General features: G+C 34.5%; 1 protein-coding gene across 2 annotated transcripts; it reads right to left on the reverse strand.

The window, feature by feature from the left end:
* Positions 1–1,119: 1,119 nt before the first annotated feature.
* LOC125673873 (mitogen-activated protein kinase kinase kinase 7-interacting protein 3 homolog) lies at positions 1,120–19,677 on the reverse strand. Of its 2 annotated transcripts, XM_048910795.2 has the most exons (8): positions 19,526–19,661; positions 13,789–13,916; positions 8,596–10,051; positions 7,964–8,118; positions 7,531–7,627; positions 6,614–6,727; positions 5,886–6,092; positions 1,120–3,800 (listed from the first exon to the last, which is right to left on the reverse strand). In XM_048910795.2, exons 2-8 carry the CDS (start codon positions 13,888–13,890, stop codon positions 3,787–3,789), a joined length of 2,145 nt encoding a protein of 714 aa, XP_048766752.2. In that variant the 5' UTR covers positions 13,891–13,916; positions 19,526–19,661; the 3' UTR covers positions 1,120–3,786. The 2 variants fall into 2 exon arrangements, with proteins under 2 accessions (XP_048766752.2, XP_048766751.2); XM_048910794.2 differs by having other exon boundaries at positions 1,120–6,092; positions 19,526–19,677.
* Positions 19,678–24,958: the final 5,281 nt, after the last annotated feature.

The following is a 24,958-nucleotide window of genomic DNA, read 5'->3' on the forward strand; positions in this document are numbered from 1 at the left end:
TTTGTTTTTTAAATTTGGTACACGTACATAGAGTTGAAATGTACCTGTACACATCCTGCAAGGCATTCTCTACAGCAACAGAGGAAGGAAGTCTTTCTGCTGCCTACTGGAAGTAGCTGTTGTTTTGAATTATAATTAGTATAGACATGTGCAAAGATCTAGTCATTTTTGCAAAGTCTGTGATAAATAGAATACAGATATGCATGTATAATGTAAACTTGACAGATATTTAATAAACTTTTGATTCTGACTGTTAAGAACAATTCAAAAATATATATGTACCTTGTTATTTACCAAGATATGACAGGGGTAGGAACTTCTATTACCCCCTCTATCCAGTTTTACACACCAGTCTTTATATACGCCTGTCTGTAGATGGGATGTATTACATGCATATATGGCACAGCGATGTCCATCCACGTGTATCCATCCGTCAGTTTGTTTGGGGTTTCCCCCATTTATATTTCTCCATCACATATCAGGCTGAAACTTGCTGTGTAGCTTATTTGTAGGTAACTTTAGATCATGTTGCAATTTTTACTCATTTCAACCAGTCTAGCAGGAGTTTTGCCCCTTTATTTGAAAATTGATGTTTTATATAGGATTTGTCCATCTAACCCCTCCCAGTTTTCAAGAAAATCTTATTTTACAGAGTATATTTACATAGGTGTTGAAAATGTGCATGTGTCAAGGAGTCTGATTTTCTTCAGTTTTTGAAAAAATTTAAGGTTGAATGTAGTCCGTTTTGAGGAAATAATACAGAGTACATGATATGTCCATCGATATAGACCTCGATAGTGGTGTCAAAGGTCAGGGTTGTGACCTTCTGGTCATAATACTGCAATATCTCAGGGTGAGGATTGTGACCTATATACCTCGATATTGTCAAGTTGAAGATCAGGGTTCTGGTCTCTGGGTCTTAATACAGCTGAGTCTCAAGTTTGGATTATGGACAATATGCTTTGATACTGCCGTGACTTGGATGAGCATTGTGACCTATGGGCCTTGATATGACATTGCTGTGTCAAAGTTGCATTCCATTGGCTTTGACGCTAAACTCTCTCAGGAATGATTGTTAATCTTGATACATGCACATAAAGAAACTGAACACCATACCTCATCATAGTTGTAACAATTTTCATTTATTCAATATTTTTTCATATATATAATAAATATATGAAATGTGAACAACAATATATTATTATGAAGTGCAGATTTTTGACTGCCTTTACATGTGTATCCTATCACTGTCATACCATTATTATCACTATCATACCATTATTATCACTATATATACTGTATTCTCCACAATTGTATCCGGCAACATCTTCAAAAACATTCATTCTAATCAACTAGGAGAGAATAGTAGCAAGCCTGTGAGTAAAAAGTCGTGACTTTCCTAAGAATTTTTAAGAAGAAAAAAATTCATCATTCACCTACGAAACAAACTTCATTTTTGAAAATACCTGATTCTTGCCAGCATACTTTACATGAAGCATGCCGACGTGAAGAATTGCAGTTCATACCCTCATTCATTTTCAAAAATGAAATTGATTCTCTACTTTCATTGCTGTCAGAATTCCCAGCTGTTAAAATAGATGCACTGTATTAAACAAGTCGTTCTGTATTTGCACATGCATTGTTTAAAACTTGAAGAAATGGCTATTATTACAATTTGTAAAGATATCAAAGGCAAGAACTATTTTGAATTGAACATTGTTCAGCTTGTACCTTTACCAAATGACTACAAAAATATGTTGATTGTTAAAAAAGTTCATACGACTAATGAAATGTGAAACAACTTTTATTTTAAAGTTTTTCTCCGTAAAACAAAAATTAAGAAATCAATGTTGTAATCTGACTAGACTGGCTGTGTGAAAATTATGCCACTTCTTTAATGAAGAAAGAGAACATCTTGTAGTCACTTGTACCTTTCAATACCTGGGTATTTTGTTACATCTAAATAAAGGAATCATGTACTTCAATACAGAAAATGACCCCTTTTTTAAGCATGATCTATTATCACAGAAACTTCCCGTGCACTCTAAATAAACTGAAATTGTCTATGACAAACTTGCATGCACTGTGCAAATGGTTACAATTGTTTACATTGTAATAACCAATACTTTCATGTACAGAAGAACCAAAGAGAAAATAAAAGAATCGTGACTCACAGTAAGAAAAGAGGAAAAAATATATAGCAGTATAAATATCTTAAATATTCGCTCAAACCTGCCCCAACCTGCGTCTTGCATGCTAAGGGGGAAAAAAACATGGATTACGGGAGTAGGTATCTTTAACATTGGATTAAGTAGGTTGGTATTACATAGGTACCCATGACAAGAATCTCGAAAGATTGCATTTTCTTAATTAGAAGAATGGGGATGTCTCAGAAATCTTCTAACAAATGCCAGTAATTTTCATCAAAGTAAGAATTTTATCATTAAAAACGATACATGCAGGGTTCAAAGAGTAAGATCAATACCGTACAGGAATTCTGAGTAAATGGAAATAAATCTAATGCAGAACAATGCACACAATAATCTAGTTCTTTTTATGGATTTTTTAAATTAAAATCTTAATGATGGGAGTGATCAGCAGTCAATATTGAATATATCAATGTAAACATTAATCATATTATGATCAGCAGTCGATACTGAATATATCAATGTAAACATTAATCATATTATGCAAAAAGAAACTGGTATATTTGTGATGATTTTTTTTATCAAAGGGGCAAACAAATTTTGCTCTTATATGAAAAATAAGAAATACGTGTAGCTTAAAGGAATAGTATAGCTCATTCTAGTGATTTTTTTCCTTACCCCCAAATCACCTTATTTCTTCCTAATATATAAAGAAGATAAATGATATTCATCACCTTTGAAATTATTGCTGGTTTCTCAAAAGTTAAACTTGGAGCTGACTTATATAGTAGATTGAATTTCTTTAAAGGGGATGTTAATTTGAATACAATAACTGTTTTAAACTGGAAATGGCTTGCACTGTTCATATGGACTCAAGTTTAGTGACCTTTACTTTAATCTGAAATAACTTGTAGCTTCATTTAGCATGTTACGTGTAGGTTGATGATACACATCTGACAACAAAGTATTCTGACAGTACCATCTACACAATCTGTACCTCTGAATGAAATAAAATAGATTTTGAATAAGTTAAACTTTACGCAAGGACAAAAAGGAAGAAAAATCTCAACTTTTAAAACAAAAAAATATATATAATATAATAAAAGAATTGCCTGTCTTGTGCAAGTTGATTTTACTGAAGTGTTCAAACTGTACTTGACCTGTTGTAATTGTAATGTATTAAAAAAAAATAGCCTAAACTTGGCAGTTGGCCCATACTGGGAAATGAAAATAAACCGTAAGCCTTCAATATGTACAGCACAATAAAAAAACTAAACAAGAGCTGCTGTCGAGCCAGTTACACTGCAAAATACTCATGTAAAGCAGTTTAAAATACCAATCTTTAAAAACATAATGGTCTAATTTTTTTTTTTTAAAAATCACGTTTAAGATGTTACAAATGACAGTAAATACATAATAAAATCTAAAATTCCGTATCATGCTCAAACCTGAACATATGTAAAAAACCTGATAAAATACTGAAAATAGAAATTAAAAAAATTGAGCATGTGAAGTTAAATTCAGTTTTACAATTCATTTTTTTTTTTCTTCAAAGAAGGCCAGTCCAATGTTGAAGTTGGAAGAGAAGTCGCTTTATATAAAGTGTCAAGGAAAAGCTAGCTAATCACTCTCATTTTATTCAGGAAGGACTCCCTGGAAAAAGCAAGCAGAGAGAAAATAATAAAATACATGCGAAATCATATGGACATGATGGATGAAACCTACTGGACTGATGAAATATACACTGTAAAACAGTTATAAGTATGAAAATAATTCAGATCAGTACCTGGTACTGTGCATATCAGGAAGACTGCTAAATTATACCTATCTTAGCATCACTTCCACGGGTAAAAGCATTCATCATGTTTTGTCAGCTTAAAATAGCCTAGAAACTTCCTGGTATGCAGTGGCTAATATACAGTAATACTATGCTTTAGCTACCCAAGAAGTACAATATTCACTAAGAAATGTCATTTGTTTTATTATTTGATTGAATAATCTAAAACAACTATTTCAGCCCACAAAATGATACTTGGTTGGCCATTTTTGTTTGCAGCTAGACAGCAAGACCTAAGCAAGATTTGAGATGCAAGGTTTTTGTTTATTAAATGACGAAGTAATTTTATAAAACATTAAAACTGGCTACTAAAACATGTAGAATTAGCCAAACGACACGGTCACCTGACTGGTCATCACCTGACCGGTCACTTTAGATCGGGTTTGTTGTTACTATAATTAACAATTGTAACTCCACTTCGTGTCACCCCTTCTTTACAATCATAAGATATGCAAGACAGTTGAAAGTAAGAAGAGATGTAAGTTTTCAGTGGCAGACAAATAATTATCAATTGTACAAATTTTTGAAAATTCCCAATTTACTTTTGGACTACTGCTGGGGAAATCAAATGATATTGTCATCTCCCTCAGACACGTGCAGGTGAACAAAACATTCTATTTTTCCTAGGTTGTTGGAAATTGGCCAATCGGAAAGCTTAGAATTATTCAATCATACAATAAAGGTAAATGTCACATGCAAAATCAAATTGTGCGACTAAGAGTATATTCTAGAAATTCAAAAGTCATACAGTCCTTTCTATTGAACATGCAAAAGTAAAGAAAACTTGTACAGACATTAATCTACCTTAAGCAGAGTGAATTGAGAGCCAGAACATGCTATTTAATCCCTTTATTTATTAATGGATTTCAAATTGCTTCCTTTTCTAGAAGTTTGAATGACAAAAACGGTTCTCAGTTTGATGATATTTTATTCAAACTACGAAATTATTTACACAAAATGTGAACACTGTACATGCGTATTCTGAATCCAAAACTGCTATACCAAGTTCTTAAATATCGACAAGTAGCTTTATCACAATGTAGAAAAATATCCTCCATTTGTCATGGGTTTTTTTTCTATTAAAGGACCTTGCATCATTCACATCTGACATTTAATATCCCCTAAGAAAAGTTGAATAAAACTTGGACCAATTATATCAATGAAAGAACATAAACTTTTTGAATTACAATGAGATACCACTTACAAGGGAAATTTTTGCTTCCTGTTATTTTCCACCATACGCATGGAAATTATTTGCCTAAATTCAAATTTGCCCAAAGTTGATTCTTGCTATTTTAGAAAAAAAAACTAGTTCACTTTCAGTTTGTTTCACAAATTTAGGATAGGGACGAAAATAAAACGAGGACAAAATTTCCCCCGTATGCAGTAAACAAGTAAAAACGAATCATGAAAGTCCCTTCAATACTTGAACCTTCTATTTTAAATTTACATCAAGAAACTAGTTTGAAAATCAGTATAAAAGCTGAATTCTTCTGAAGGCTATACAAATCCAGAGTCAATTTTGTTAACAACACAACTCATGAGAATTACTTTAAGTAATAAATTTTTGCTCCAAAAATCTTTACCAGGAATTTTGATTCCTTGCCAGTATCACAATTCAGCACTTGTAATGAATACCATAATAATCCTTTCATACACTACTATAGAGAAATTTCATAGGGAAAGTTCACTTAGTGAATTTGCATATTCCTGTTAGCTCTCGAAATCCCTCCATCATCTCCATTGACGAGATGATTAAATCATTTAACAAGTCAAACCACCAATTCCTTTTCTCAATAGGATTGGACAAAAACTGAAGCATGTGAAGGTCAATATATACTTATATCATCATCTATTGTGACAGTAACATGAATCGGACGTACACACGTGTCGAATAATACCTGTGGCAGGTGGAGAAGCATTCATTCTAGGCATTTCACAACATTCACATTTATTCAGAGCTGGATGGTTCAGAAATGTACAGGCTGAGCAATTCCATGGTTCCCCATCACCATCCGAGTCCTGCAGGGGTTGAGGGGGTGGGGCTGGGGGCACCAAGGCTGTGGCAGGAGCGGTGATTGGCGTCCGTGGCGGAATAGGGGGTGGAGCTGAAAGAGACATTGTTAAGGTTGTACAAAAGTCACAAACTCTCATGACAGTTTTGTTGTACTGATGGAAAAAACATTTCCATATGTAAATGAGCAAACAAATCTATGATAGAGTTTCAAATATAGTGGTTTCATCATGAAATCAATTGATCATTTTCTAACTAAAGAAAGCTTTTCAAAAAAATTATGCTTTTCAAAAAAATTATGCATTAATGAAACGTTTATGAGAAATATCTATGAAAAATGATACCACAACAAAGATAACTGCACGATATTTATATTGAATGTATGTGTAAGTATTAACATGCATATATCTGGCTGAATCAATTCAGAAACATGATCTATATCCTCAAGGATATCACATTCTGAAAGTCGAGTTCAAACTGTACATCAGGACACTAGAGAAGTCCCTTTTCCAACTAGAAAAAACCCAGAAATTCTACATGCCGGGCATGACTAAGCTTTGGAGTAGGGGGCATGGTGTGTGATATGATATGTAATTGACGGTGTTGTGAGCTTACTTTCTCGTGAGGGAGTCTGAGGGGGCGGTCTGGAATAGATGGATCCTTGGGGACCGGTGTTCATGTTCTTAAAAAAATTCTGCTGTTCTAAAGGATCTAACACACCAAGTGGAGCTGAAAAATAAAAACAAAAAGATGTGTTTGTGAAACACTGATGCCCCCGGATAACAACATTTTAGTGAATAATTTTCAAAGTAGGTCAGAGGTCAATTTCAAGATCACAAGGTCAAAAAATTTGGTACCAATTTAAAGGTCTCACAAATATGAATGCAGTGCCTTCTGGCTTAAAAAAAATGGCTTATATCAGAATTTTCTAAAAGTAGGTCAAAGATCAATGTAAATGTCACCAGGTCAAAGATGTTGGTACTAATGGAAAAGTTTCGCAACAAGGAATACACATGCCAAATATGAAAGCTGTACCTCTTATGTTGTATAAGATATTACCAAAGTTGAAGGTTGTTTTTTTTTAAATTTCCAATAATTAGGTCAATGGTCAAGCAAGGTCAACAAATCTGGTATCGTTCGAAAGGTTAATATAAAAACAGCACCTCTAATGAAAAGATATTGCTTATATTAGAAGTAGGTTATAGGTCAATGTTAAGGTCACTACATCAAAGATTTTTGTCCCAATGGAAAGGTCTTGTCACAAGGAATACACATACCAAATATAAAAGGTCTACCTCTTATAGTGTAAAAGATATGACAAAGGTTATTTGCCACATACAGATAGACAAACAGGCCAAAAACTAGATGCCCCTGAATCTTCGATTCCAGGGGCATGATATATATAACTCATGTGTAATGTTATCAGCTTCACTTTGACCATCCTACATTTTAGCAATTACTTTGATCATTATTATACATGTTATCGGTCACTTCGACCATTGCTATTTATAAATGTTACCAGCTTCACTTACTTTGACCATTGTTATACATGTCAATCTCCCTCGTCATCACCTGAATGTCTGCCTGAAGACGTCGATTTATCTCCCTTAACCGGGTAACATCCTCCAACTAAATTAAAGGAAAATGGATCTTTCTGTTCGTAAATAAATTTCCCTTCACAATAAGCGTGAATTTGTTTTAAGCAAGTTTGTTATAACCATATTTTACTATACATAACAATGATCCACTTTTCCCATCTTTTCAGACTACAATTCAATTAAAATATTTTGACACATTGAACACAATAAAAAATGCATAAATTTTGTTATGTAAAAAACAGTTCTTTCTACAACAGATAATGACGGATAAAATGTGATAAACATTATGTATAGGTTGCTGGTTTTAGTAACCTTATTAAGAACTTTAAATCAGGTCGTGAGATAATTGTTGATAGACATTACGTACAGGTTGCTGGTTGTAGTAACTTTTGTTTTTCTTCCTCTCCAGCATGTTATTTTCCATCTGTTTGACTTCTGACCTCGTTTTTATCAGTTTGCGAAGTTCTGATTCCAAGTCCTGCTTAAGATTCTCCATTTTTTCTCTTTGAAATTTCAAAAGTGCTACAAAATTTAAAAATACAATGATTCTCTCAACATACAGGAACAGAGGAACATGTGTTACCTATCAATACCATTGTTACCATGGCATTTAAACTATAAACAGACATGATGTCACAGAGAGGTTCTGACTGACATGACATTCTGTAATTCATTCACTCATTTTTATTCTTTTTTTTTAAATTCTGAAATTTAAAGGCCAAAAATATTGTATAACGTCATGCTTTTCAGAAATCTGAAATATTGATGTGTAAAAGATAATCAATACTGCATATATATCATCTGTACTCATCGACAAATTAAATTTTCTAGCACTATCAACATTATTGGAAAGGCAGAGGGGATAAGGGCAGATAAATTAATTAAGATAATTAGATCATAATCTTAGAAAAAGTCAGGGTTGGGGATCGAAAATATTGTCAAGACACTGGAACCACACAATTATTTCTTTTACGCCTAACTTGAAAAGTTTTTTCCTACCTCTCGTATAATCGGCCTCCTCTTGTCCATCTGCGGATGACGTCCTTGTTCTGTCCACTCTCGTGGGCTCCGTCACTCCTCCAATGCTAACGGGAGGGAACATTACATGAGGGTTTGCCATGTGTCTCTCCTCTATGTCTATAGGGGGAGTAGGATTAGACCTACGGTCACTGTCGGAGCTAGGAGTCCTACCATACATTGGGGAATGCCCAGGAATTACACACCGGTTCCCATGATTTGAGAGATATGGGTGTCCGAACATTTGCTCTGAATCACTAGCACCACCACTCACTTGGTACAATGGATACGAAGGCGGATTGACGGCACCACCTAGATTTAGTACCGGTTCTCCATATTTGATATTCAGATACTGACCATTCATATGAACTGGATTATCCGATGGCAAATAAGTGTTGAAATGAGGCGAACCAGGGTTATTCAATTCTGTTTCATCAAGTCTTACATATATGGGAGATCGGTGTGGGAAATTTGCACTATGTTGATTATTAAGTCCCCCCGAAACTGGGTCCCCCTGCGGCACAGGAGGATACGTTGGGGGCAAGTTCGAGTCACTGGGCGATTGATGTAAGCCAAAGTCTCCGGCAGTATTATGTGTTCGGTCTGGCGTAGCTGGGGCTGGCTGCAGGAAAATTGTCTTTTGTGATGAGTGTTTTTCCTGCTGGGGGGTTGTTGGCGAGTTGTTATACTGCTTTGAAGGTGATGCAAACTGAAGAGTTACACCAGGAGAGTCATTTTGTGAAGTTGGCACAGGGGGCACCGGTCGACGTGCCTTTAGGTTTTGGCGGTCCAAACTGTTGTATCCGGGTGCTGAATTATAATTATTCACATTCCCGGTATTAGATCTCCCCCACGTTTGGTAGGAGTTTTGTGGTCTCTGATACACAGGCAAGTTTTGTCTGTACTGGTCTTGCTGCGAAACTCGTGGACTTATTTGAATTTCAATGCACTGAGGTGAAGGCCGCGAAATAATAGCAGGGGGTGGGCCTTGAGGACCACTAGGCATGTGGTGTACCTGAATCTGCCTCTGGGGCGATGGACTTGAAGACGGTGGATTCGGCACCTGAGGGTAATTGTGTCCCATGGGAATACGACCCCCATACATATCACACGGAATAGTCGGAATATTCCTAGATGGTTGAACAAACTGCTCCAAGTTACCAGTTTGAAATGACTGAGGCCTTACAGCCTCACCTGAATAACCTGGGTAAGTTTTACCTCCGTTAGGGTTTGTGTACGGAACGGATGAAGAACTAGACATGCTACAAGTACTTGTGCTGCTGACACCACTAGATCCCGAGTCACTTCTCTTCCTGCCTTCTGAAGCTGGAGCTATCTGGATCTCTTGGTACGAGGTGTGAGTTGGAGTTGGCCCAAATAAATAATTGTCATTTTCACCATCCAGCACTTCTATGCATTTGGCTCTGTCATTTTTATGCTGAAATTGTGCATTCCATATCATAAGTAAAAATATTCATTTCTGACGTACATCTAGAACAATATGTATACCATACTTATGATGTAATGAAATAATAAATCTTAACTGTATCACCAGATCAACAGTATCGGTAGTTTTTAATATATATACAGTAAAATATCTCTATCTCGAAGTCTGAGGGACTTCGAAAAAACTTCGAGATATCCGGGGGTTCGAGATATCCAAAATCGATCTTGAGTATATATTTTTTTCAAGGAGGATATTTGATGTTTCAAAGATGAAGCGTGTATTATTAAATGCGTTATCGTTATTGTGAGCATTACCTTCAAGCTTGGTGTAGTCGCGGGCGTGAATGTGTGATTTGACGACGTCAGGTATGGTAAGCAGAGCGGAAAATTGACTGCACTTCGAGATAAACCTGGTGAATTTAGGGCATGGGACCTTGAAAATACTTCGACATAAGCAGGGTATTCGAGATTACCGTGTTCGAAATATCAGAAGTTTTTAAAATCATGTATATAGGGAAAACGGCCAGGACCGGCGGTCGACTTCGACTCAAGCAGGGTATTCGAGATAAACCATATTCGAGATACAGATATTTTACTGTATATAAGAAAACAAGCTTCAAGATCATTAAAGATCAAGATTATTTTATTACTGTGACCTTGAACTATGCTAACAGGGGTGGAAGAACATGTGCTGCCTGTTATGACCTTGACATTGCATGAAACCTCACAAAATTGCTAATTCACTGGCAGACAAATCGGTCGACATTGATACACTAGATTAATTGCTAAACACTGATCCACTATACCAAGCAGTGAACATTGAACCACCAGACAAAGCAGTGAACATTGAACCACCAGACAAAGCAGTGAACATTGAACCACCAGACAAAGCAGTGAACATTGAACCACCAAGGAAAGTGGTGAACATTGATTCATCTGCAATGCAGACAAAGTGGTACGTGGAATATATATATTGTTTAAGAATCATAGAACATCATTTTATACATGTAAAAAAAGTCCGCAAATGTTTAGAATGATCGAAAATGTTGCGGGAGTGAATCACTCCAACATTTGCACCAATACAGAGATCCTAAGGAGTTGTAGCCTTCTCCCCTCCCCCCCCCCCCCAAAAAAAAAAGAGCAGCAGAGGACTACATTATTGCAGCTAGGGGTACTGAGGCCCTATTCTAACCCGGATCCCATAAGAACAACAACAAAAGTCGAGAGATCTATCCCTATCCTGTGAAAACAAAATCGAGATCGAAAGTATGGGATTATTAACTTCTAATGATTTTAATCTAATTAAGATAATATAAACAATAAAGTAAATTTAATATATTTATGCCATAAGTTTGAAATGAATGAAATTTGATTATTTGTTGATTAATCAATCGAAAAAGTGCATCTGATTAGGCCAAGATAAATAGATAGTGTTTCCTATTCCAGCCTGGAAAAAAATAGGCTAGGTAGGTAGGGAAAACATTTTATTTTATTTCAATATTTTAATGTTTAAAATTCAACTTTGACAATATGACATTTTATATCAGGATATTGGGTACATGTAAAACTATTTTAAGATATATGCATATTACACCGACATAGTTATGCAAAAGCTACCTGGACATTTTTTTCTTAATATTGAAATGTTCGTCCTTTTGACATTAAAACCTGGAAGGCATCAATAGCTTTTTTGGTCACCGATTCAGCTGCCACTAACAACTCTGCGTCTAATGTAGGGTCAACGTCTGGTTCACAAACAAACTCTAAATATTTCATTTCAAATCCGGCTAAATCAACAACAGAAATACTGCCCTGAACTTCATACGGCTCCGTGTTTTTGGAATGCAATTTATTTGGCCAACATAATATTGTAGTTTTGCAGTGTTTTATCCAATCAGATGGCCCTTCATGATGTTTTTCAAAAATACTAATTCATTGTTTTTACCATAGTCATAAAGTTTTTTTCCTCTTGATGTTTGCATTTCCCTATCGTAAACGCCAGCAATATGCTTGACAAGACAAACACGCTGCCATTTTTCCCCCGGAGAAATCGCTTTCAGAAGATTTTTGTTTAATGCATGAACATGATGAAGGAATATGTATTTTCTCAAACACAGAAATGATCGAGATTAGGATCATTTCCTAATGATCCTAATCTTAGGGATTCGATCTTAAATCGAGATTAGGATTTCTAATAGTGAAACCGGAATTGTTTACTTCTGGGAAGTATATTGGTGTATAAATTTTTCAGGGTCAGCTCATATATTTTAGGGTCGGTCAGGGAACCGGAAACACACAATTTATTTATCTAGGCCTTATCAATTAATCTTTTTTATCCGATTGCCCATCTACAGTTTATGGCATACTTTACATACGTGTGATTGATTTGCTTTATGAATGAGTTATCAATAAAACTGTGCACAACTCGCAGAGTGTAAGAAACAATTAAACAATCATCTATATTTAACATCAATTAATCACAACCATGTCAAATGAGTGGGCTCAATAAAGTAAACATTAACAAAGTCAACTGTTACTGTTTTCTCTGGCACTCGAATCTGCGATCTGGATGCAGCAAATTATTTGGGGATGTGGGGCAGTTAAGAATGCGAGTCCACATGCATTCTCAAGTTTCCATCAAAACTGAATAAAAATCATCGTGCCTTTTAAATTGCCTACACAGCTATTGGTGAACTGATATCACAACTCCTCAGCTGTTAACTAGGTTGTGTGTAGCAGTGACTGTAAACATTATTTTTGGCCCCATGGTCAGGGATAGATGACTTCAATGTTGAATGACAATAAATAATTACTGTTGTAACTGCAACATCTGTCAATTAGTAATGGTTTGTTTTTGGTGATTTATTGATTTCATTTGTATAATACAACCACACTAACGTATACATTGTAAAAATCCTGGTAAAAATGAAATCATTGATGTTTAATAAATTTCTCTCCCAGCTATTGTTCAAAACATCATACATATCTGTCTTGACAATACATACCACATATTGTGATTCCACACCGAAAAATGTATCGACTCAAAAACTGATTTTGAAAACCCAGCCTTACACAATAATCATTCTTAACAGAGGAACTAGCATCCACATACTTTTAACCAAATCCTCAACATGTTATGGGTTTTTTTTTAAAACCACAAAATGAGGAATTCATGCATGACGATTTCTGTAAAACTTGTAAAGCACTACAGCCCCACCTAGCGGTCTAGTCCAATTATTTAATATGACAAATTTGACCTTTAACCTTGACCTGTCATGTAGGTTTTATCTTTAAGCCTCAACCTTGTATATTCCAAAAAGATGTTACAAAAGTTAATGTCCGAACAAACCGACTCAACAGACAGACCACAGCAGTATACACCTCTGATCTTCGAAGATGTGGCTGCACGACAATCACAATTTTAATCCTCAGCCATTGACATTGTAAGGTAAGTCTCACCTGTTGACATTGTAAGGTAAGTCTCACCTATTGACACTGTAAGGTAAGTCTCACCTGTTGACATTGTATGGTAAGTCTCACCTGTTGACATTGTAAGGTAAGTCTCACCTGTTGACACTGTAAGGTAAGTCTCACCTGTTGACATTGTAAGGTAAGTCTCACCTGTTGACATTGTAAAGTAAGTCTCACCTGTTGACATTGTAAGGTAAGTCTCACCTGTTGACATTGTAAGGTAAGTCTCACCTGTTGACATTGTAAGGTAAGTCTCACCTGTTGCATCTTACTTGTGACGACATAATCCGGGATTTCTGGGTACTTCTTCTTCAGCTCTTGAAACAATGTTACATTAATGTTTGGTTCAATGGTTGCCATTCTCTTAGAGCAGACATCTGTTACACCTAAACAGAACAAAATAGAAAAGTTAATCTACATTTGTTTTCTAACATGCATACATTCTAGTGCTTTTTAATTGTGTGTGAATGTTACTGGATATGTATATATATTGTAAACCCTGACTACCTGTGAAACAAATTCGTAAAGAACACGGTGTGCACTCTCTATATCAGTGTTCTGTTTTCTATTCATCATGTTCAACAAACGAATCAACACTTGACTTCATGCAAGTTACGTCCCTTGTCCGCCATCTTGCAATGTAAAAATCGAGTTTCCCTCTGTTGGCCTTTGTAACTTTCTGATCTGTAGCTTAAATGACAAATGTTATTTTGAATTTTCCATCAATTGCAGTCAACTACAACAATGCCCCAGGGTGGGGCAACTCATAAACTTGTATGTAAACATAATAATTAGCTATGATTCACAATAGTAACATCTTACAATTGGTAGGGCAAAGAAGGGAAACTCAGTTTTTCACCGATTGACCTTTCGCTGACCCCGTCAAGGGTTGAACGTTTGGCAAAGTGTTGATACGTATATTTCCATCCAGGTCCTACCCCAGAATTTACTGAAGATGTATAAAATCTGAACATAAGTGCTTTTCCATCTCGTCAACTCAGATCAGATATCAGAGAGTTACGGTGTTTAGGATGCACCTAATTATTGCTACCAATTCTAACACCACAACTTCATAAAGTATCAGATTTAAAATAACATACAAATCAACAGTTTCACATGGTGTAATGTTCTTACAGTATAAACAGTTTCACATGGTGTAACGCTCTTACAGTATAAACAGTTTCACATGGTGTAACGCTCTTACAGTATAAACAGTTTCACATGGTGTAACGCTCTTACAGTATAAACAGTTTCACATGGTGTAACGCTCTTACAGTATAAACAGTTTCACATGGTGTAATGCTCTTACAGTATAAACAGTTTCACATGGTGTAATGCCCTTACAGTATAAACAGTTTCACATGGTGTAATGCCCTTACAGTATAAACAGTTTCACATAATGTAATGTAACGCTCTTACAGTATAAACAGTTTCACATGGTGTAATGCCCTTACAGTATAAACAGTTTCACATGGTGTAATGCTCTTACAGTATAAGCAGTTTCACATGGTATAACGCTCTTACAGTATAAGCAGTTTCACATGGTGTAACGCTCTTACAGTATAAACAGTTTCACATGGTGTAATGCTCTTACAGTATAAGCAGTTTCACATAATGTAATGTAACACTCTTACAGTATAAACAGTTTCACATGGTGTAATGCCCTTACAGTATAAACAGTTTCACATGGTGTAATGCTCTTACAGTATAAACAGTTTCACATGGTGTAATGCTCTTACAGTATAAGCAGTTTCACATAATGTAACGCTCTTACAGTATAAACAGTTTCATATGGTGTAACACTCTTACAGTATAAACAGTTTCACATGGTGTAATGCCCTTACAGTATAAACAGTTTCACATGGTGTAACGCTCTTACAGTATAAACAGTTTCACATGGTGTAACGCTCTTACAGTATAAACAGTTTCACATGGTGTATTATTAAGCTATCACAGTATTAACAATTTCACATGGTGTAACACTCTTTCAGTATCAAGGATAAGGAGAGCATTTTCATTGCACAGTCAAAATTTAAGGATTTTCGTGAAAGTATTGCAAATATTCTGGATATGGAGGGTGGAAAAGGTTATGAAGCCAAATTTTGATCCTACGGGCCTCGATCAGTTCTTTCTCTCACAGAATGGACAGTTTTTGGCTTGTATTCTTTACTTAAAGTGTGGGCACTGAATAAAACGAAAGTGCACAACAAGCAATTTCACTTTTAAATGACAGGTACTCAGACAGACGTCGCTACTAAGAAATTTACAAGTGTCACTGCACCTTTTCTATGTTAACAAAAGGTAGTATATGTATACACTATGTTTCGTTTTGTTTCTTTCTGACTCCAAAGAAAAATCTATGGACTAATAGTTAGTAGTACACACCCCACCAAATACCCGGTATGTTGATAATAAATTCCAGACGCTTGCTGACTAACTAGCATTTCAATATTTATTTAAACTTGATACTTCAGTTTTGAGGTTTTCCTGTATTTCTGTCAAGTTTAGAATGCTGGATTGTGAAGTCTTCACATTTTACGATTTTTATGCAGCTGTAAAATCTCTAAATTTATTCACAATCATGTAAATAGAATAATATCAGCACAGGTGAAAATTCATTTAATCCTTCCTTCTTGTTTTTATACATCTGAGAGGGCTAGAGTATTCTTAAACACTATGTAATGCTTATTGTAAATGTGTGCATAAACTATTTTTGGGTTAAGATTAAAAACTCTGGTTTAAAAATTTATATTTTAAAGAGTTTCCTACAGAGGAAAGATACATTAAAGATTTAATACGTAATCTACTTTTACTTGTAAAATGCAATTTGATTGCCAGGTTCATTTTCTTATCAATGTTTATCAAACAAAGTTGCTGTTAATCCACGCGATAAGACGTCCGAGGATTGATTTCCTAATATATTTAGCTCCTCCGTTTCCAGTTTGCTACTAAATCAATATGACTCCTCAAAAAATTATAATTGCTTATCAAATTATATCACATCCATTTTTCAAAATTAAATTATAAGGAATGATTGTAATTTTTATTCATTATATACAATATAAAGTAAGTTGGGACAGACTACAAATTATAAAACGGTTCATAACTGAGCTCTTTGATTCCAGAAAAAATTTCAGACGCAAAATCCTGGAATAAAAAGTATTTTACTCGTAGAATTCAAAGTTAAGCACCAATATATGCGTAGGGTTTACACAACATTTACCAATTGCACAACATCCTGTTTGAAAAGACCAAGGTCTGTTATCGTGTACATATATTTATTTTACCTTGGGACTAGAATGTCATTGAATAAAATGTGTCAAATGATTGTCAGATATATTCATAACACATACAGTCAGTTGCAAAAATATAAATGGCAATATGGCAGACTCTACATATAACATAACAGATTTGTAAGAATTCATAAACTGTGTGCTGTGGGATGGTTCACAACAAAACAATGCAATTATTTGTAACTATCCATCAGGGCATCTACAGAAATATATAAGCTTCATCATTTATATCTGTAGATAGTCAGTTACAAACCTAACAACTAAAAGTATTACATCATTTGATAATGGCATTTTTAGAAGAACATCAGTCACAAAATGCTGCAGCATAAATGACCCTCAGATGCAGCAGAAATTTGAAAAAAAAAATTCAGATGCAGCTGGGGGAAAGCAGAAAATGTACAGATTTGAAGAATAATGATATTTACAGTGAAATAGAACACGATTTTCTAAAGACACTGTAAGCAGTAGTTGGGAGGGGGGTTGTTTATAAACAATATAGCCTAGATAAATAGTGTGTTTCCGGTTCTCCGTCTAACCCTAAAATATATGAGCCGACCCTGAAAAATTTATACACCGATATACTTCCCAGAAGTAAACAATTCCGGTTTCACCATTAGAAATCCTAATCTCGATTTAAGATCGAATCCCTAAGATTAGGATCATTAGGAAATGATCCCAATCTCGATCATTTCCGTGTTTGAGAAAATACATAATATACTTCCCGGAAGTAAACAATTCCGGTTTCACTATTAGAAATCCTAATCTCGATCATTTCCGTGTTTGAGAAAATACATATTCCTTCACGCATTAAACAAAAATCTTCTGACAGCTATTTCTCTGGGGGAAAAATGGCAGCGTGTTTGTCTTGTCACGCATATTGCTGGCGTTTACGATAGGGAAATGCAAACATCAAGAGAGAAAAAACTTTATGACTATGGTAAAAACAATGAATCATTGTTTAGTATTTTTGAGAAGCATCATGAAGGGCCATCTGATTGGATAAAACACTGCAAAACTACAATATTATGTTGGCCAAATAAATCGCATTCCAAAAACACGGAGCCGTATGAAGTTCAGAGCAGGATTTCTGTTGTTGATTTAGCCGGATTTGAAATGAAATATTTAGAGTTTATTTGTGAACCAGACGTTGACCCTACATTAGACGCAGGGTTGTTAGTGGCAGCTGAATCGGCGACCAAAAAAGCTATTGATGTCTTCCAGGTTTTAATGTCTAAAGGACGAACACTTCAATATTAAGAAAAAAATGTCCAGGTAGCTTTTACATAACTATGTCGGTGTAATATGTATTTTTCAAAATAGTTTACATGTACACAATATGCTTTAATCCTGATATAAAATGTCATATTGTCAAAGTTGAATTTTAAACAATAAAATGTTCAAATAAAATAAAATGTTTTCCCTACCTACCTACCCTATTCTTTTTTTCCAGGCTGGAATAGGAAACACACTATTTATTTATCTTGGCCTAAGCATATCAGAATGATCTTGAACAGGATTAACAGAAAACAGTGTAAATCTTCCCCCACTCATGTGGGTCTCTAGCATAGTGTGTAAAACTGGACAAGGAATTGCAGAGTTTAATGAACAATAATTAGTTTTACTGACACAGAAATAAAAAAAAAATTAAACGGAAGAACAGAGAAAAACTTAATTACGGATTATAAATCAATCAGTTATATACATATTAATCATAGCTGGGATACAATACATTTTAGCATCTTTTTCTGAAATTCAATCAGTGTCCATTTCAAAGTCACACCCTTAGGCATCAAATCTGACTCAATGTACCAATCAAACTTTTCTTTTTATCTGCAAAACTACACATGATAAACTATATACCAATAACACATGGACTACTCTAATGCCTTACATTACTTACTAGCTTCTGAAGCACATGCTGCATAAGACATTCAATGTACATCCTTTTAGTCTTCATGAGTCACTTCCATGACAAATAATTTGAATCAATATAGTCCTCCTGTGACCCTAATAGTAACGCTTATGAATGAAGTTGATTTACACACATGAGTGAGTCATATCTATGTTTGACAACAATAGTAAACTCAGGTAGCATGCTTACTATTAATCATGGCTGATTTTACTGTTACTGAAATTGATAACAATATCAGGTACCTGTTACAGAGGAACACAACTTATAATAGGGACCCTGAGATATGATAATACGTAACAAATCTTCCGGAAAAAAAAGTCGTGGGTGTTTGCATGCTTAGGTGTAACCTAATACAACACCTTTCTGCATATCTACGTCTGTTACACGCTGAAATCGCTAGGAAGGACGCCAAATCACAGTCTTTATACAATAAACCATGATTATTCAAACATTTACGCTGCCATCGGTTGAACAATCATAAAACATCATTTCTGCAAATGTCACCTCCCAAAAATGGAAGCACAAGTTCCGTGTTTACCCTTTTTGAGAAAGGGGGTCTAGTATTTGATGTATGTTAACAAGTGAATAAAAGAAATTCATAAAGTGACCCAAGAAAAAGGTTGACGTATATCTACGTGCCTCAAGTCATCCGTCACATCAATTCTGTTGGCATCAGCTGTCTAGCATTGGTTTCGGGTTTTTTATGTCGAGATCGTGAAAAAAAAACAACTGTTTGACTTCGCTGATCGTGGCCCTACACATGCATAAAATGTCAGTTATTTCTACCTACCGAAATAGTAAAAGCATGTCGCTTTCCAGTCTAGTGTATACCATTAGATGAGAGCAAAACCATGACAGATTAAAAGGTATTTCTGCAACGTCCCAACTTCCTATTCTGAAATATTCGCTATAATGGCGGACGCAGGCGCTTGCGCATAGAACACCATCTTTACTGTTTCCGGCGAAAAACAATCGGCTTTTTACCCCAAAATACCCTCCGACTATGGAATAAAGCATACCCGTGGCCTTTATAAGTTTTAAGAAAATGGAATTAAAAATTTGAAAATAACATGGAATAATAATTTGCTTCAATCAGACATTATATGAATCATAAAACTGAATATGCTGGGTCGCTATCTTTTTATTGGGTCTTTTTTTTTAATTCGTAAAAAGAGGAGGGGGGATGAAATCCAAATTATTGTTGAAAATCCTATAGGACTGTTATTAGAATATTGGGAATTCTATTTCTTCATTAGAAATATTAATTTACAAGAAAATTATTATATTTGCTATTGACATTTAGAGTAAAATAGCTATAGATCTATATAGGGTTTTGAAATGCTTGCGGAAATATTTGTTTTTTCACTCAGAAGATAATATTAAGTTTTCTTTTCTATATCATCTCCGCCCCAATCTGTCAGGTAAGAGTAACCTGAGACGATGTATTCTAAAGTATCTGCGTATTGGTCTTAATCAAGTCATTCCTGCATTTATATAGTAAGTATAAGATATACATATATATATATATATCAATTTGGAACGTATTATTTCATGAAATAACTCAAAAGGATTGAGAACAAGTTCTAACAATTTACTAGTCCTTCTCTTAAAAAATATACAAAGTGCAATGCAAATCAATAAAATGAATTTTCAGATATAGAACAATTGTAAGAAATGGGTAATTCTAAAGTACGTACAATAATAATTGATTGGTTTAGATATTGTATGAAAGGTGAAGATAACGAACAATTCAATCATAACGGCCATAAGCAATATACCAAACAAAGAGTTGGGCAAACACGGACCCCTAGACACACCAGAGGTGGGATCAGGTGCCTAGGAGGAGTAAGCATCTCCTGTCGACCAACAACAACAACAACAAAATTATTTATTCTCAAATAAATACAACATGTGTATTGCAGAGAAGTAATTCGTAATATATAATACAATATTGTACATACCATGCAGTTAACATGGAGGACATGCCCTCTCCCTTATAACCATTAAGAATTTGCATAATCTTTTAAGTACAATAATATTTTTACAATTAAGAAGTTGTTTAAATTTATATCTGTCTGTTCTATTTGTATAATATCTATCTAAGTTTTCCAATCTTGATTTCTTAATAGTTTCATCAGTACATATAAATAAATAATGGAACTCATCAGCCAAATCATTATTATTACATAAAGTGCATGTATACTCTTTCATTTCTTGGAATGTTTAACCATCGTCCTGTCTCTACAGGTAATCTAAAATTTGATGCTCTAAATCTACAGAGTATTTCTCTTTTATTTTTAGGAAGTTCATCTAGATAAAATTCAAAATTTGGTTCATTTTTAAAGATGGAATAATTAATTGCTTTTGACGAATTACATAAAAGTTCATTCCATTTCTGTATACTCTGATCCTTCTGTGTTTGTAATACCTTTGCATTTAACCAGTCTGTGTTTCAAAAAGCTTCATTTTCCCATACATATGACAATCCACACTAATTTAAAATGTTTCTAATGCATTTTATCCAAGGGTTATTATTATCTTTACATATAAGTGAATACATAATTTTTGTAATTTTTCTATTGTCTGATAAAATAATTTTTGACCAAAATTTGATTATTCTTGTTTTAATATTTATAGACAAAGGATATCCGGTCACATCCGCCGTGAGCACCATATATTTTGATCAGGTAAACGGAGTTATCCGTAGTCAGAATCAGTGTGCCAAGAACGGCCTAACAATCGGTATGAAACACGTCAGACAGCATTTGACCTAATGATAGGTTGTATTGCATGGTAAACTACATTGCAGATCGTTTTAACGACCATAGATTTTGCGAAATGCTGATTTTAAACGAGACTGTTAGAACCCCTGCACCATCAACTCGTTTGTCAGCCTGCTTTGATCGGTTAAAAAACTAACCATACGCAGAACAAGCTCTTGCGTATCGAATCAGTTGAGAGAGATAAACAACATATGCAGGTGATTATGGAATATTGCTACATCTTGTTTAACGACCTTCTCGAGAATTTACCGATGAAGAGCTTCAAATTTAGGCCTATAGATGCTCGGCGGTTACGGTCATTGGGCAGTGAAGGTTCTTTAAAAAAAAAATAAAAAATAGCGTGCCACACTTTCTTCACACCTTCACACGCATCCCGGCGTTTTTAACTAAGGTCATCTCCGAGGACCCGTGACATTCACACCTGATGCCGAGCATTTGGCGATGGAACAGTCACTATCTGTTTTCAAAACGTCACTTAGGTCTGTCGCGGCCAGGATTCGAACCCCGACCTTCCACATGCGTGGCGAACACTCTAGATGTACCTCTAGACCACCATGTAGCGAATCCCATAAAGTCTACCCGTGAACAGCAGCAAACAATACTTCTGTAGTCTGTAAAGGCAACGTAACTATATAATATCCTCACATAATACAGATTTGTGTCTAGCGTCTGTGATGTAATGTTCACAAGCAATGTAGACGTAAAACTCAATCTATGCTAGCATTATGTGGTCCAATCTATTGATACTCAAAATTCAAAATTTTTCATATTTGCTTCGTTTGCATGGCATCATATGATGGTATTTCAACATTTTATAAACCAATTTATCTTCTTCAAAGTTGCCTTATATATAAAAGCAGTCGCTTCTAGATCCTCAGTTACCCTTATGGGGGACCAAAGCCCCCGGGGTATTTTCATTTGTAATATTATTTTAAAATCTAATCAAATATTTATACATTTTGATACTATATGTATTTCGATAATGAGATCTGGTTTAAAACAACTATAATTTTCGATCAAGCACACAATGTCATGTTACAATCTAATTTGGGAATACATTATGTTTTAATTTCTAAACTTCATCTAATTATGTTTGATATTTAGCTAAATATTGTCGTCCTGAAGAGAGCATCATCATTTTGATGAACAGACTTTGTTGACTGACGTTTGCAATTTTATATTTTCTCTGAACTTCGTCGATACATTTTAAAATTTGACTGCAGTTTTAATTAGCCGGACATATTTAATATTGAATCCTATAGAAAAATGGTTTTTCATTATTTTCTAAAGTGTTCTTACAAATACAAATACATAAATGATAATATCAAACTGAATTTTTTTTAAAATTCAATTGTTCCTTAATTTTGTTTCCATTTTAAAATGAAATATTTCATAATACAATTTCCGTACATGTGTTTCTTTGGAGCGATCTAGAATATTTCAAATTTTATCGGCCGATTTGATGCATCAAAATTATCTTCTTCAGGGGTTGTTTGCTTGTAAGAGTTATCGTTCGTGTGGGAAGGTACGTGCATTATAGATGAAAAGCAGTGACGGATTTAAGGTGGCGCATCCCCCCTCCCTAAAATTTCAAATTTAAAATATATCGTGGTCTCTTGTTTAAAAATTAAATGTAAACGATAAAAGAAGCAATGATTTCTTCCACTCTCAGAGAAATAAATGATAAAATCTTTTGATTTATTGCTTTTGTTTGGGAGAACTTTCATTTTTTCCAAAAACCCTTAAAATCTGCGTCATCTGATTAATTTCACCTTGTCAAATATGACAGAAAATAGTAAAACTGACTATATAGGAGACATATTTCAAGCCCTACAAAATATGTAAAACCCAGGAGCTGTGAGCCTCAAAGCCCCCCCCCTGCATCATAAAAAATTGCGCCCCCTAATTGCAATTTCTGGATCCGCCCCTGAAAAGTATTTGTATCCAGGTTAGGTCGCGTCGGGAAATAAACATAATAGGCTATATGAACTTACGAAATAAAGATAACGAACAGTGATCGATCTCATAAATGCTATGATGAATAAAGACAAAAGCGGACCCCTGGACACAAAAAGTAGCGATTTTAATTTCATCTACACTCAAAATGTCAAATGATGCTCTCAGATCCCCTCTTCCAATACTATTACAGCAGGGAGACCTCCGCAAGCTATCTGGAAAATTCCTTCTAACGTCCATGGTATAGTCATTTGTAAATTGATGACCAAAATGTGGATTTTTTCTTTCTCTCCTCCGAAATCTTGTCTCATAAGTGGAACAAATTTCACCAACATTTTTAGCACATCTCAATCACTTGTTCAGGAACAGTCGTTATCGATTGTGCTTGATAGAACTTACAGTAATTGACCACGATATCAAATTCTGCTTAGTGCCGAACTTTGCTGTCTCTATCTTCAGAACCTTCATCGTTTTCTTAATCTATGTTGCCACCTTTTTATAGATGACAGACATGCTAAAACAGAAGTATATGGCAACATATCAGAAAATCACACATTTTCGTTAAATAAAATAATAAAAATAGATAAAAAAAAAAAAACTTGTTGAAATGACGAAATTTTAAATGTCAGCAGTTTAGAAAAAATGCCAATTCATAAATACAAACTGCATGTTTAAATTAATTGTGGTCACTGGATATTAGGGAAATCATTGCAAAATAGCCGGACATGATGTAGAGGAAATTCCAGCATAAGAGTTAATGCCCTTAATTGACACTTTTTAACAAAAAAATACAAATAATTGATTATCTATGGAAATAGAAACTTTTTCAGTATCAATAGTTTACCAGATATTTTATTTTATACAGTTGATATAAAACTGTATTTCTATCATGCGTAAAGTTTAATTAAATAAAGATTTTGCAATTAGTCACATATCAACTGTACAGCGCTCTGTTCTTATATCCTATATTTCAGCAAACGTATTCTTGTAATAAAAAATATTAAAAAAAATAAAGAAATTGATTTCGTTAAAGGGGCTGATTCACGATTTTCCTCCAAATTTTGTTTTTCACATTAAATGATCAAGATTTACAGTCTAATATGTTTAGAAGGTTTTAAAAAAAATAAGGCTATTCATCATGACAGAAGCTTATTATAGAGAGTTTATCATTTGTTTTGAAAACAAAGATTGTTTACAGGGTTCTCAAAATAAATGAATATTGATCCAAGTTTATTATTTATATCACATCTCAAGTATACTTTATGTAAAATGTGTCATTTAAAAGTTAAAATTTGTGATTGTTCAAAATGAAGATGCTTTAAATTACCAAATTAACGTTTCACTGGTTTGTTTGTTTACATAAAAAGACTCGAGTCTTTGTTTACATAACACATAATCAAAGCTAAAATATTGCTTTTATCCTTGCATTCAGACGGTTCAAATTTTGGTTGTCAACATCAAATGAGCTATATATTTTTTTATTT

The sequence above is a fragment of the Ostrea edulis genome, chromosome 3 (genome assembly GCF_947568905.1).
Source record: "Ostrea edulis chromosome 3, xbOstEdul1.1, whole genome shotgun sequence".
Classification (NCBI taxonomy): Eukaryota; Metazoa; Mollusca; class Bivalvia; order Ostreida; family Ostreidae; genus Ostrea; species Ostrea edulis.

What these genes read in the sequence shown, in the direction of transcription:
- LOC125673873 (XM_048910794.2), bottom strand. Translation starts at nt 13,890, where the DNA reads ATGGCAACCATTGAACCAAACATTAATGTAACATTGTTTCAAGAGCTG. An exon ending in TCACAAGTAAGATGCAACAG is followed by an intron (nt 10,052 to 13,788) that starts GTGAGACTTACC and finishes GCACAATTTCAG; the next exon opens with CATAAAAATGACAGAGCCAA. An exon ending in GTTACTACAACCAGCAACCT is followed by an intron (nt 7,628 to 7,963) that starts GTACGTAATGTC and finishes CCTTTAATTTAG; the next exon opens with TTGGAGGATGTTACCCGGTT.